We start from the raw sequence: 14,086 nt of genomic DNA on the forward strand, positions 1-14,086 counted from the left end.
TATGACAAGTGGACTCAGTATCTAAATTCTGTCAGTAGAAATCATGTCAGCAGCTGAATTACCACAACAAATTCAATGATAATAAACTCCCTGTGCCTAATAAACATCCAGATAACTAAAAAGAGCTAAAACAATCCTTACCCTCCTCTTAAGCGTGACCCTGATTTTTGACTGGTTGGTGATTAGTCGAACTGGTGCACTTACAATCTCATGGTCTCCACTCTGAATTGCATCTGCCTCAATTCTGATAATCTGCCAATTAATTTCTTTGAATGTCAAAACCTACAAAAAGCAGAATGAAAAACGTTTCAGTTTTAACATAAAACATCTATTTGAAACTACAGGGTATAAAAAACATTAAGTAACAATCAGATCAGGAATAAAAATATGTTTTAAAAACAGGAAAAAAAGGATGTTCTTACCATAACGTTCCACGTGAATTGTTCATCTCACCTTTGTTCTTACGCACGGGTTCGGAGCCGACCCTCGGCTCTGAGTCAGCCACATTGCAAGCTCTGCATCTAAGAGAAGCTCGAGGTCCAGTTCCTATCCCATGATCCCCTGCTGCTATCCCTCAGATCTAGTTTGCTAAGAAACCAGACTTCAATAACATAACTAACCCCTTTGCCAACTCTCTCATCCACACGAGATTGAAATACTCAAATTATATACAGAAAGGCATACAGTAATGAGTACACCTAAAGGAAGCAGATAGTGCCAGGTAACCCCAAGAAAGTAACCAGACACCAGTCATAACCATTCTTCCAAAAAGTGGAGGGGGATGGAGGGAGGGAATGTAATAACAAAGGCGAGATGAACAATTCACATGGAACGTTATGGTAAGAACATAACTTCTTTATGTGAAATTGTTCGATTTCGCCGTTTGTTCTTACGCACGGGTAGCGTCCTTAGCACCGCAACCCTGGGTGGCTGAGAACTGTAGAACCAAAGGAAGTCCTGTCCACTTTGTAGTGAGTAATAAACGTATGAGGTTTGGCCCAAGTAGCCGCCGCACATATGGTATCCAACGGTAAACGATCGGCGTGGGCCAGAGAAGTGGAAACAGCCCTGGTAGAATGAGCTTTAGGTTTGAATGGAAGAGACTGCTTGGAGGATGAATAGACAAAATTTATACAGTCTGACAGCCACTTAGATAGCATGCATTTTGTCACTGCCAGTTCTTTCTTATCTTCCGCAAAGGAAACAAAAAGTTGATCTGATCTCCTACAGTCCTTGGTTCTGTCCAGATAAAATCTCAACTGTCTGGACGTCCAATTTGTGTAACATGTATTCCAATTTATTAGAATGGTTCTTGAAAAAAGTGGGAAGCTCAATGGATTGATTAATATGAAATACTGAACATACTTTCGGCAGAAAGGATGGATTAGTACGCAAGGTGACCCTGTCTGGGTGAAAGACTATATACGGGGGTCTAATCGACAATGCCTGTAGTTCCGAGATTCTGCGAGCTGAAGTGATTGCCACCAGAAACAGGGTTTTCCAGGATAGATACTTAAGTGAACACATTGAAGCTGGCTCGAAGGGTTCCAACATAAGTTGAGACAGCATTAAATTCAAATTCCAGGGAAATACCGGGTTTCGTATGGGTGGCCTGAGATGGAATGTACCCTTCATAAATGCTCTACAAAGTCTGTGGGACATAACTGTAGCTCCCCCTTTACCCACATGAAAATTTGATATGGCAGCTAGTTGAACTCTTATCGTGGACGTCGAGGACCCTTGATGAAAGAGTGTGGAGAGAAATTCTAAAATTTTGTGAATAGGGGCCACTAAAGGGTCTATACCCTTTCTGGAGGCCCAACACGCAAAACGTTTCCACTTGCTCCTATACAGCTTTCTTGTGGAAGCTTTGTGGGAAGAAACTAAAATGTGCTGTACTGCCGGGGATAAAAGGTCCGATCTGGCTAGGTTGGGAAGTGGAGCAGCCAAGCTATCAGTTTGAGGGACTGAAGAGATGGGTGAGGAACTCCTGATGAGTGGGTCAGCAGGTCTGGCACTGGGTCCAGAGTCCAAGGTTCCTCCATCTGGTGGGCTTGAAGAAAGGGAAACCAGATCTGTCGAGGCCAAAATGGTGCTATCAAGATGATCGTCCTTCCCAGACCTTTGGCTTTCTGTAGAAATTTGGGAATTAATGGAATAGGAGGGAAGGCATAGAGGAGACCCGGGGGCCAATCGTATACCAGTGCGTCCCTGGGGGCAGCCCCCGGAGGGGGAAGTAGGGCGAAGTAGCTTCTGCATTTGGCGTTCAAGGGGAAAGCAAAGAAATCGCAGCAAGGCTGGCCCCATCTGCGGAAGATCTCCTCCGCAACTTGATTCTTGAGGGACCACTCGTGAGGTAACAGGATGGCTCTGCTCAACCTGTCCGCTATGACGTTGGATGTTCCCGGGATGTGCGTTGCTATTAGAAAGCGTCCGGTGGACACAGCCCATTGCCAGATTCTCAGGGCCTCTCTGCATAAGGGGTAAGACCTGGTTCCTCCCTGTTTGTTTATGTACCAGACTACTGACATATTGTCTGTCTGAATTGCCACTGTTCCCAGAGGTAAGGAGTCGTGAAAGTGTTGCAATGCCAGGAACACTGCTCTCAGCTCCAGGACATTGATGTGCAGGTTGTACTCTATTTTCGACCACTCTCCTTGGACTGTTCTCCCCTGAAAAAGTCCCCCCCACCCTATCAGGGAAGCGTCCGTGGTTATTGTGGCTATGGGGGCAGGGAGTGCAAACTGACACCCCATTGTCAGTTCCTGATTGTTTATCCACCAACGGAGGTCCCTCTTGCAAGTTTCTGTGATTAAGATTCTGTGTGACAACGGTAACCGTTGGAACGACCACTGAGCAAAGAGGAGCCACTGGAGGATCCTCATGTGCATTCTCCCTAGGGGAACTGAAATAAGGGTAGCTGCCATCATGCCCAATACTTTCAAGACTTGTACCACGGGGACTTTTTTGTTTTGAAGAATAGAGACCTGATCCCTCAGGGCTGACACTCTTGCCTGAGGAAGTCTTATACGTGCTACGGAAGTATCTAACTCCGCCCCTATGAATAAGATATGCTGTGAGGGCGACAAGGAAGATTTTTCGAAGTTCACTATTATTCCTAAGCTGGAACAGAGGTTGATTGTATAGTCCCTGGCTTGCACTAGGTGATGCTTGGTGGTGGTGGTGGTGGCGGTAAGGAGCCAGTCGTCCAGATACGGAAACACTCGGAATCCCCGTCATCTCAGGTGAGACGCCACTACTGCCATGCACTTGGTAAACACCCTGGGGGCTGAGGTGAGGCCAAAGGGCAGAGCTCGAAACTGAAAATGACTGGCTCCCAGCCAGAAGTGCAGGTTATCTCTGGATGGCCTGGCCATTTTTATGTGGTAGTACGCATCCTTGAGATCTACAGAGCACATCCAATCGTTCGTTTGAAGAAATGGAAGAATCGATTGTAGCGTGACCATCCGGAATTTTTCCTTCTTCACGAAGGTGTTAAGTCTGCTGAGGTCCAGTATTGGCCTCCAATCCCCTGTTTTCTTTGGAACTAAAAAGAACCTTGAGTAAGTTCCGGATCCTATTTGGTCCGCCGGGACTGGCTGGATGACTCTTTTTTTTTCTAACAGCCTTTGTACTTCTATGGCTGCTTGATCCCGCAGAGCGGGTGAGACATCTGGGAATCTTTTTTGGGTGGGTGGTTTGTTTAGAAAGGGAATATCGTATCCTCTGGTTATTATGCTTTTTACCCAGGAATCTGATGTGAGATTTAGCCAGGCCTCCGGGTATAAAGCCAAGCGACCCCCGACTGCCTCCAGAGCAGGACAGCCGGGCCTCCACTCAGGAGTGCTGGAAGGGCTTCCCAGGGACGGTATCCCTGTCGCCCTGGTTTTGCGGACCCCCTCTGCTGCCTGGGCAGCGTCTTCCATTTCTTCCCACTCCTCTGCCTCTGGAGGGGGTATCGCTAGGTGCAAACTGGAAAGATCCCAGAGTCTTCCGGAACCACATTTTTCCGCCTCGTTGCCCTTTGGGGTACGGTCTAGAGGGGGTGGAAAAACGGACCCCTACAGCAGACAGGGTCTTTCCCACTTGCTCGCACCTAGTGAGTGTCTCCTTCACTTTGGGCCCAAACAAGGAGGCACCATCAAAGGGGGCATTAGTAAAGGAAGACTTAAAGGCTTCCGCAAAAGTGCACAGGCCCATCCAGGATTGTCTCCGCAGAGCAATCGCTGAGGCTGCCGCCCTACTCGAACCTTCGGCCGCATATATGAGCCTCATGGACGAGTTAACTATTGAAGTAAGGGTGTTAAGCTGTGCTGTCACCTTGTCTGAGACAGCAGCATCTGTGGTACCCTGAAGAGCATCTCCCAACTCTTTAATGAGATCTCTCTGAAGGCACGTAAAATGGGTAAGGTAGTTCAGCGATCGCATGGCAAAAGTCGCTGAACTAAACACGCGCTTCCCATACCTGTCCATAGTCCTAGAATCCCTGTTAGGAGGATGAACAGAGGAAGATGCTTCGGACATTTCCTTCTTGGTGGCTGCCGCCACCACCATAGCATCGACAGGGGCTCTCTTGGTAAGGTAAGCTTTATCTTGGGGGGCAGTAATATATTTATTTGGTCTCCAAGGGACTGGTTCTACGGTATCAGGGGCCTCCCATGCCCTTCGAGCTATTAAATCCATTAACTCGAAGGACGGAGCCACCCAGGAAGTGGAAGGTTGAGCCCCAAATGCCTTCAGCAACACCGACTCATCCTCAGTGGGGGCAAGTGTCTGCCAGCTACCCCTCTGTTTTAAAATTTCTAAGATGTCAGCGAATGAGACATCCTCGGGGGAGGACCGTGGGGACCCCACTGACTCATCCAGGTCGGTGTCCGATGTCAATGATTCCTGTGGGGAATCAATGTGCCTCCTCTTGCACAATCTCTTCCTCGGAATTTCATCAGAGGGGGCCATCTGGTGAAGCTTCCGAGGAACAGGGTTCACCCTCTGGGGCTGGCTGAGGCATTGGGTCTCTACGCTTGGTGGGGATCGAGGGCGCAGAAGCAGAACACGGTCCCTTCTGGGAAGGAGAAGTGGACTCTGATGATGTGAGTGTCTGACCAGACAAGACCTTTTTCATGGCGTTGAAGGCACCGGAGCCCCGGGCCAAGGACTCCACCGGATCCGAAGAACACAGTAGCTTCCCCGGTACCGGAGCCACGGGCTCCGATCCAGAGGACGGAGCCGAGCTAATCTGCGCCGAGGCCCCGAGGGGAAGAGTCTGCACCGAAAGCTCAGTTCGACTCTCCACCCCGGAACCAAGGAAAGACCGTCGGCTCCGAGACCCCTCGACGGGCTCCGAGGGTGTCGAGGTCAGTGGTGCCGACAGCACTAAGGAAGGCTTCGGCATCGGGGGATCAACAAATATCAGATCTTCGACTCCTGGCTCCGAAGACTCGATGGGTCTCGAAGGACGATCTATGGATGGAACAGGGAGGGCTTCAAGTTTCGAAACCAACTGGGACGAAACCGCAATGAGTTTGGACAGAGCAGTGTTCTCCATAAGCTTTTGTACCACTCGATCCACATCGGTGTCCGACATCTCCCTGGAGGAACGGGTCGAAGGGGCCGAAGAGGTCACCGAGTGAAGGATCGAAGACGGAGGCACCTCTGACACCAGCTCCAAGACTTGGGCCGCGATTCGAGACAACCATTCGATGCTCAGTTCCAAGGTCTATGGAGCCAGTGACCGAATCCTAATCGAGGTGCTCAGAGCTGAAGACTTGGGCTCCGATACCTTCGAAGACTTTGCTGTCTGGTCGGCCTTCTCTAGGCCTCTTGAAAATAGGGCTTTAGAAGGCCCCTCTCAATAAGCTTCCTGCGTCTCTCCATCATGACCCTTCCACTAAAGGAGTGACAGATGGAACAGTCCTCCTGAAGGTGGAGAGGGCCAAGACAGTAGATGCAGGAGGTATGATTGTCCGTAATGGACATCTTCTGTCCACATTGACAGCGCTTGAATCCTGATTTAGCTTTCTCAGACATAACTACAAGCTAACCCTAAATATAATAACACTACTGTAGAAAAAACACACAGCAAACCACACTAAACTATAGGCGTAAATATAACCGCAAACCACACTGAGTAAAAATATATATATATGTATATAATTATTATTACAAATATGCAGTATTAGGATAGTAATAATTCCGCCAGAGCCCTGACAGAAACAACCGGCCTATTGCCTAGGAGCAGCCGCTCCTACACCTAGAACTACTAATATTAAAGAGGATATATCTAATTAACACACACACACAACTCTTTTAAACTAACTATTAATAAAAACTACTTTTAAAACGTGAAAAAATAAAGTTTTACTGGCCCGAGCTCTCTCGTCGACGCGACCTGTTGCAGCGGCAAACTAGATCTGAGGGATAGCAGCAGGGGATCATAGGATAGGAACTGGGCCTCAAGCTTCTCTTAGATGCAGAGCTTGTGATGTGGCCGACTCGGAGCCGAGGGTCGGCTCTGAACCCGTGCGTAAGAACAAACGGCGAGATCGAACAATTTCACATTTCAGTGTTAATCTAGCTCAACTGATAGCCTGCAAAAAAATAAAGCTCTCTTGTATCTTACTCAAGAGATAGTAAAATTAACTACAGCTTAAACTTCAACACTTGTATCAGGTGGAAAGTGCTTAAAGTAGTCTACTAAACTACTAACATCCATCTCATTGTTCATTCCTAAGACATAAACAATGCTATTCTAAAATGGAAAAAAAGGGGAGAGGTGGGAAAATTAAAGTTATATACTCACCATAACTATGCATTTATGTTGTCTGTTTTCATTCTTCCTCAACTATTGTGTTTCGGATCCAACTCGGCCTCATTTACTATATTCTCTGATCCAATTCTCAAGCTCTTCCCTCAATCCATAATGACCTGGTCAACTTGCAATACCCCAGATCGAGTCTGCTGTCTTAAGCCATAGACAGAACTAACCCTAGGTTAAGACAAAAGTAAGGCTCTAAGAACTAAGCCAACACGGGAATGGAGAAAGGAGATTCTGACAATAGGGATGACTGCAATTAGGGGTATAGGCAATAGGGGGTTGGAATTTATTAGAGAAAACGGACAAAGGAACAAAGGTATTGGGAGTAAATAACTAGAGAGGGAAAGGTAATAGAATGGGAAGAGGCCAAGAATTTATTTGGACTGCAGGTTAGAGACTGCCTTTCCTATCAAGGATTGATATCAGAAGCGAAGGGAAAGAAATAAGGGGTACTAAATGAAAGACCAGCACTTGTAGACTTTTTAGTAGAATCTAGAACTGAAGCTGCCATTAAAAAAGGAAAAATTAGTAGGGCGTATCAAATATTGCATGATAACTTTAAGAATCAATCAGAGGAACTGAAAAAGGATTGGGAAGAGAGATTGGATAAGCAAATCACAAAGAAACAATGGGAGGATATAAGTATGTCTCCCAAATAGGCAACAAACTCTAGAAGATGTAGGATTTTTGCTTGGAGATGTTTACATAGATATTTTTATACCCCAAGTAGACTCCAGAGAATTTTTCCTAAGGTAGACAGCAAATGTTGGAGGTGTGACAGAGAAGAAGAGGTACTTTAATTATTTATTTACTTTATTTTATTTTACATTTGATTACCGGATTGGTCTGACTGGGCAATCAGGTGCCCGTTTTCAGCAGAGACTTGGGGAGAAAAGCTCCACATACATGACAATCATAAAAAAATACAAAAGCTCCACATAACATGATAAAAATACAAAAGCCAGAGATGAGTGCAAATTAATAGAGCAAGCAAACAATAGTATATCATGGCATAGTATAATGAGAAGTTACAGAAGTGTACAATATATAGAGTGCATAGTAGTAAAACAGAAAATATAATGTATTTGAGTAAGAAAGTGCAGTAATACTACATACAGTTATATACATACATCTAAAAATACAATTTGTTATGGTAGTTTTTTTCTGTGTTTGACCTTTGAGTAGTGCCAGAGGAAGATTTATCTGAATGGTGGTAGTAGGGCTAGCCATGATCAGCACAGTTATACTGCCAGATAACACTGAGGTGGGCTTTAACTGGATTTTAAAGATGGGACTGCTGCTTTGCAATCCGATATCTGGTGAAAGAGAATTCTGGATTTTTAGCAACTGCGCAGGAGTAGAGGGAATCACCAGCACTGTGTCTACACTTAGCTACTTCAAGAAGGGCCTTGTTTGTGGATCTTATTTGATGAGCAGAATTGTGAAAGTTGAGTAAGCCTGAGAGATCAGGAATCTTGTTTAGGTGGTACAGCAAGTAATGAGCCATGGTGAGTTGGTTATAGTTTAGTAAGTTGGGGAGTTATAGCCAACCTAGTTGTTTTAGTGAGCGACAGTGATAGGAGCAGAAATTTGTGTTGGTTGTGAATCTAGCTATTTTATTACAGCACATGGACAACTTGTGTAGGTCTGTCTTAAGGTTTGTTAATACAGGGGATGCATAGAGCAATGTAGAGAGAAGGCGAATTCTGGATATAGTAATTTTGGTGTTTTTAGTTTGCAGCAGTATAGGGTTCCAAGTATTTTATGGACTTTGGATATGGTTTGTGCTATATGTTTGTCAAACTTTAGGTTTTGATCAAGTATTACATCAAGAAGTTTAGCTTGTGATACTGGGGAGATTTGGGTTTTATTGGCAGAATTGATAGAGAAAAGAGCAGAGCAGTCAATAGTTTTAGTAGGGTGGAAAAGCATAAGTTGAGTCTTTTAGGGATTAAGTATTAGTTGTGAGTTTTTTAACCAGTTTTTGATATTGGAGAAAGCGTCTTGGGTTTTAGTCTGGAGTGTGAGGGCTGAGCAGATCAGTGTAGTATCATCTGCATTGTGGACTACTGTATCTTGCTAGGTGGCAGTGTGGAGGGTGTTTGTACAGATATTAAATAGTAGGGGTCCCAGAATGGATCCCTGTGGTACACCTACTGTTACTGGGAGAAGAGGGGAGAGAGAATTATGCCACTTAATTGCTTGTTGGCTGTTGGATAGGTAGTCTTGAAAATTAAGCATGGAGGGGTCGTTTAGGTTGAGTTATATAAGATAATAAGTAGTTTGCTATGGGATACTGTATCGAATGCTTTGGACAGATCAAGGAACATGACAGACGCTAGGTTTCCTTGGCTCCTATATTTACTGAGTGTTGGTGAAGAATATGAGTGCGGTGGTGGTGCTATGGAATGGGTGAAAGCTGTGTTAGGTGTTGGTGAGGAGGCTATTTGTAAGTAAATGCATCATCAGCTGAGAATGGGTACATTTTTCAAGGATTTTTGATAGGGGGGATAAGATTGCTATGGGGCACTAGTTGGTAAGTTCGGTTGAGGGACCACCTTTGTGTAAGGGTATTATGTAGGAGGTTTTCCAAAGGGCTGGAATTGTATGCTCGTTGACAAACCAGTTAAGTATCGAGATGGGATACGCTATAGCATTAGTGGCAATTTTGAGGTACTCTGCAGGGAGTTTGATGATTGCCAAAGTGGTAGGTTTTAGTTTAGTGAGGTGGTTGTATAGTGTGTTGGTAGGAAATGGTTTGAGAGTGAATGGAGGGTATGAGTTTGGGTTGCTGATTGGTTGCAGAAGAGTGCAAGGCTGGCTGTTGCTAGTTAGGTTAAGGATGGAAGAAGTGAAGTAGTTGTTAAACTGGGTAGCTATCTCTACATTATCTCCTCTGACATTGGGGGGAGGGGTAGTGGGTTTTGCCTGGTTGTAATACTTGGTGGACAGCTGCCCAGAATTTTTGGGGGTTAGTGGTATGTTTACTTGTAGCACTGTGTAGTGATTTTTCTTATCTTGCCTTATCTGTTTTTTTTTTGCTTTATTACATAGTTCGAGGAAAATCTGCCTGTTGTGATCAGTCTTATTGTGATACCATGTATCCCAAGCTTTATCCCTAAGTTTGAGAAGGGTTCTTTTGTTTTTAAAGAGCCATGGGGCTGGGCTAATTTTTATTCAAATTGTCCATATGGGGGTCATCTGATTTAATATGTTTAAAAAGGTGGAATTGAAGTAGTCCACTGCTTTGTCGAGTGTGAGGGTTGTAAGGGGAGCCCAGTTGCAATACCTTACTGCATTAATGAAATGCTCAAGTATGATTTTTTTTTTTAATTACAGATTTCACGTAAGGTGGTTGTTTTAGTGGCTTTGAGGTGTTGTTTTAATATAAATGTGGGTAAATGGTCACTAAGGCCAGTTGGTATTGTACCATAATACTGGGCAGTAGAATGGTTGTTTGTAAGGATCCAGTCTAGTATGGATTCCTTGTTTGTATTTTTGTCAATGCGGGTGGGTGTTTGGATAAGTTGAGTATAGGAATACAGGTTGATGTGATTAGAGGGGATAGTTGTGTTGATGGATTTCCAGTCAATGGTGAAGTCCCCTAGGAGGAGTGTCTCCTGTGGGAGGTTTACAGATGTCCAGTTTAGTATAGACTCAAGAGTAGGCATATTGTCACCTGGGGGTATGTAAATTCCCACTAGGTTTAGCTGTTTCTGTTGACTGATTTGAAATTTGGTGAATAGGGTTTCTGCATTGTTAAATGTTGGGATTTCTTTATAAGGTCTACCTTGAGGGCAGTCTTGTATAGTATGGCGATGCCTCCACCTTTTTGATAGTTCTATCAGTCCTGATTATATTATAATCTGGGGGAAGTATCTCTTTGTCCTTAATGTGGGGTTTGAGCCAGGTCTCTGTAATGAGTGTAATGTCTGGGTTGGAAGTGGAGAGTGTGGTGTGTAGTTCCATCAGTTTTGTTCAAGATACTTTGTGTTCATACTAAGTATAAGTAGGTCACAGGGCTTTTTACAGTTAATTGTATGTTGGATGTTTGGACTAGTGAGGTTGGTAGTACCAGTTGTGGGGCCTGGGTTGTGGTGTATATCACCATAAATTTGGAGCTGTGTTTGTAGGAACAGACAGAGATTTCATTCTGAGTAGAAGTTTACTTAATCTGTTGGGTTTGGTGGAAGCTATATTTGGAATTAATATATTTGACTGTATAGCTCAGTGGCAGAGTAGTTCAATAAGTGGGGTTGGATGCAGGAGAAGGGACTGTTACTATGTGGTTGGTAGGTTGAAGTTAGGGTTGGGCTGGGGTGAAATATGTCAGCACTATGGCAGCAGGTAATGGTGTAAAGTACAACAAGGGTAGCTAGTAGTAATACATGAGAGGTAAATATAGTTACTTGAGGGTTGCAGTGGTTCGGTTGGTGGTTATAGTATGGGGATGTAGATTATGGTAGGAGGACTTGGTGAGCTGAGGGTGGGAACTTAATATTTGCAATTGTGTTGTTTTGGAATTGGTTGAGGTGGTGGGTAAGAGGTGTGGTCTTGTTTCTATAAATTGGAAGATAGTGAGGGTGGGTGGGAATTGGGGGCAAGGCAGGGAAGCGGAGTGAAGCCCGAGCATAGCAAGGGTGGAGTGGGCAGGCCCAGATCAATAGTCAGCTGTTAGAAACCACTCAGTGAACCTTAAAAAAAGGTAAGCTACTTTGCACAAAAACTACTTTATACTGTTTAATTAAGGCAAGTGTAGACATTATTTAATTTTAACATTCTAAAAAAGATGAGCCAGCACGTACAGTTCTCTCGAACCCAACTTTATTTTTGAGCAGATTCCACTAAATATTAAGGAATCCTAGTTACCAAGCATACCGGTTTCGGCCATATCATGGCCTTTATCAATGCTATAAATTCTGTACAAGTCAGGAAACCCGACCCCTAGTGAGCAACCAATATATACTCCACATTTAAAGTGATATAGGTTCTTATACAATAAAGAAATATGTTGGAACAAAACAACATTTCTACCCCCATAATAGTATAATTCAACATAATAAACATGTAGAATACATTTATGATCATGAACATCCTCAAAATTATTGTAAGAACAAGGGAATATACCATAACCAAAATTTTTGGTGGGCCTTAAATAATAATCAAAAGAATTTTTCAAAACAATTTTGTATATGAATGACATATGTTTTATATATTAATAAACCTCAAAATTTGTATTGATCATAAATATTCATTCCCACTAGTATCACAATGTTGGTTCAGGCTATCCAAATACTGTATAATATATACATATATAAAATTTGTGATATCATAAACTCAACTCAATAAAACATGGAAATAGTATATACATCCTCCATGTTCCTATTAGTTTTCAAATATCCCTTGAACCAAAATTCATAAATGGTACATGAACCACCTTTCTATAGATCATAATATGTATACATGACTTATAAAAGTCTATTCTAAAATATTTAAGCCAGGTCTAAATAAACCACCCAATTGGATTATCCACCTGTTTTCCCTTTGATTGAGTTTTTGATGCCATCCGTCTTTGAAACTCCTATGAAGGGTTATCCTGTCTATAACAACAAACCGGAAAATTGCTGAAGCATGTTCCAAGGTGTGTTTGAATAAGGCATTGGCAACACGTTTATTCTTAATTGCACTTAAATGTTCCCCTATTCTAAATTTGACAGGTCTTGACGTTTGTCCGACATAAAATGCAGAACAACTACAGGTAGCCAAATACGCCACCCAATCTGTGCTGCAATTGGCAAAAACCCTTATCTCAAAAATTCGGGACGTATTTTTGCTAGAAAATTCTTTGGTTTGCTGCAAATGTTGGCAAGCAGCACAATGACCACAAGGATAACACCCCCTTAGTATTTCACCACTTAAAGTTCTTTGCTGTGGTATATTTGGAATGTATCTTTTGTAATGTGTGAAGTGAGAATTCATGTTTCTTCCCCGCCGGTAAGAAAACTGACAGTTTTCAGGCAACAACCTACCTAAAACCTCATGTGACAAGAGAATGCCCCAATGTTGGTTAATGACATCCCTGAAACGATTGGTATTAGTACCATAGGTAGTTACCAACCGTATCGGTTGATTGTTATTTTCTTTCTTACAATCCCTGTTTTTTATTTTATAACATAATAGATCCTGACGTGTCATTCTGTTAGTTTGTCCTTCAGCTTTGGTTAGTAGTTGAGATTCATAACCCCTTTGTAAAAACCTGCGCGATAAATCCAGACTGCAATCCAAATAATCTTGATCAGATGAACAAATACGTCTGATTCTCATATATTGAGATTTTGGAATATTGCGGATGGTGTGGTGTGGATGAGAGCTCTTGGCATGTAATAAAGTATTGTATTTAGGGAATTTACGATATATAGTGGTCGATAAAGTATTATCTACAAGTTTGAAAACCTTGACATCCAAAAATACAATCTCTGAAAGTTCAATATTAGCCGTGAACTGAATGCCGAGAGTATTATTGTTCAAATAATCCACAAACTGTGTTAAACTTTGCTTGTCTCCACGCCACACCATCCAGCAATCGTCTAGATATCTACGCCAGATATCCAGATGTTGTAAAAATTTATTATGTTGGTCATCATATATATACCTAGCCTCATAATACCCCATGAACAAATCTGCATAGATGGGTGCAAAAGAAGCACCCATCGCAGTGCCCTTAATCTGCCAATAGGCCTTGCCTGCATAATAAAAGATATTCTTCCGTAGTACAAGTTCAGTAAGCTTGATCAAGAAGTTGTTAAAGGCTAAGGAATAGAGGTTGGATTTGTATAACCAAAAGGAAACCGCTAGAATTCCCTGATCATGTGGAATACTTGTATATAATGAAGCCACATCAAGAGTACAGAGTAACCAGTGAGATTCTAATTGCGAATCATTGATTATATTAAGGAATTCGGTGGTATCCTTAATGCGAGACCTAATAAGCGGCAGTAAAGGTTTCAAATAATGAGTCAAAAAAGCTGACAATGGTTCCGTTAAGGAACCTCTACCTGAAACTATAGGTCTCCCAGGAGGATGTAATGGATCTTTATGTATCTTCGGTAACATGTATAAATACTGAGAACTAGGCTCTTCTACCTTAAGTTGCACGCCTACCTGTGTAGTAATGATACCTTGTTGCACCGATAAATCCAAAAAATCATCAATTTCTCTCTTAAAAGATAGAGTAGGATCCGCATTTAATACCATGTAAAAACTAGAATCTGC

General features: G+C 43.0%; 1 protein-coding gene across 1 annotated transcript in view; it reads right to left on the minus strand.

Annotated features, from left to right (window-relative positions):
* The window catches only part of UHRF1BP1L (UHRF1 binding protein 1 like), a 2,202,923-nt gene that overhangs the window by 1,325,638 nt on the left and 863,199 nt on the right, over nt 1-14,086 (minus strand). The window contains exon 6 of the mRNA XM_044087916.1: nt 142-282. Coding sequence (XP_043943851.1) covers nt 142-282 — 141 coding nt within the window. The remainder of the gene's footprint in view (nt 1-141; nt 283-14,086) is intronic.

The sequence above is a fragment of the Protopterus annectens genome, chromosome 11.part0 (assembly GCF_019279795.1).
Source record: "Protopterus annectens isolate FY-2018-M chromosome 11.part0, PAN1.0, whole genome shotgun sequence".
Classification (NCBI taxonomy): Eukaryota; Metazoa; Chordata; order Ceratodontiformes; family Protopteridae; genus Protopterus; species Protopterus annectens.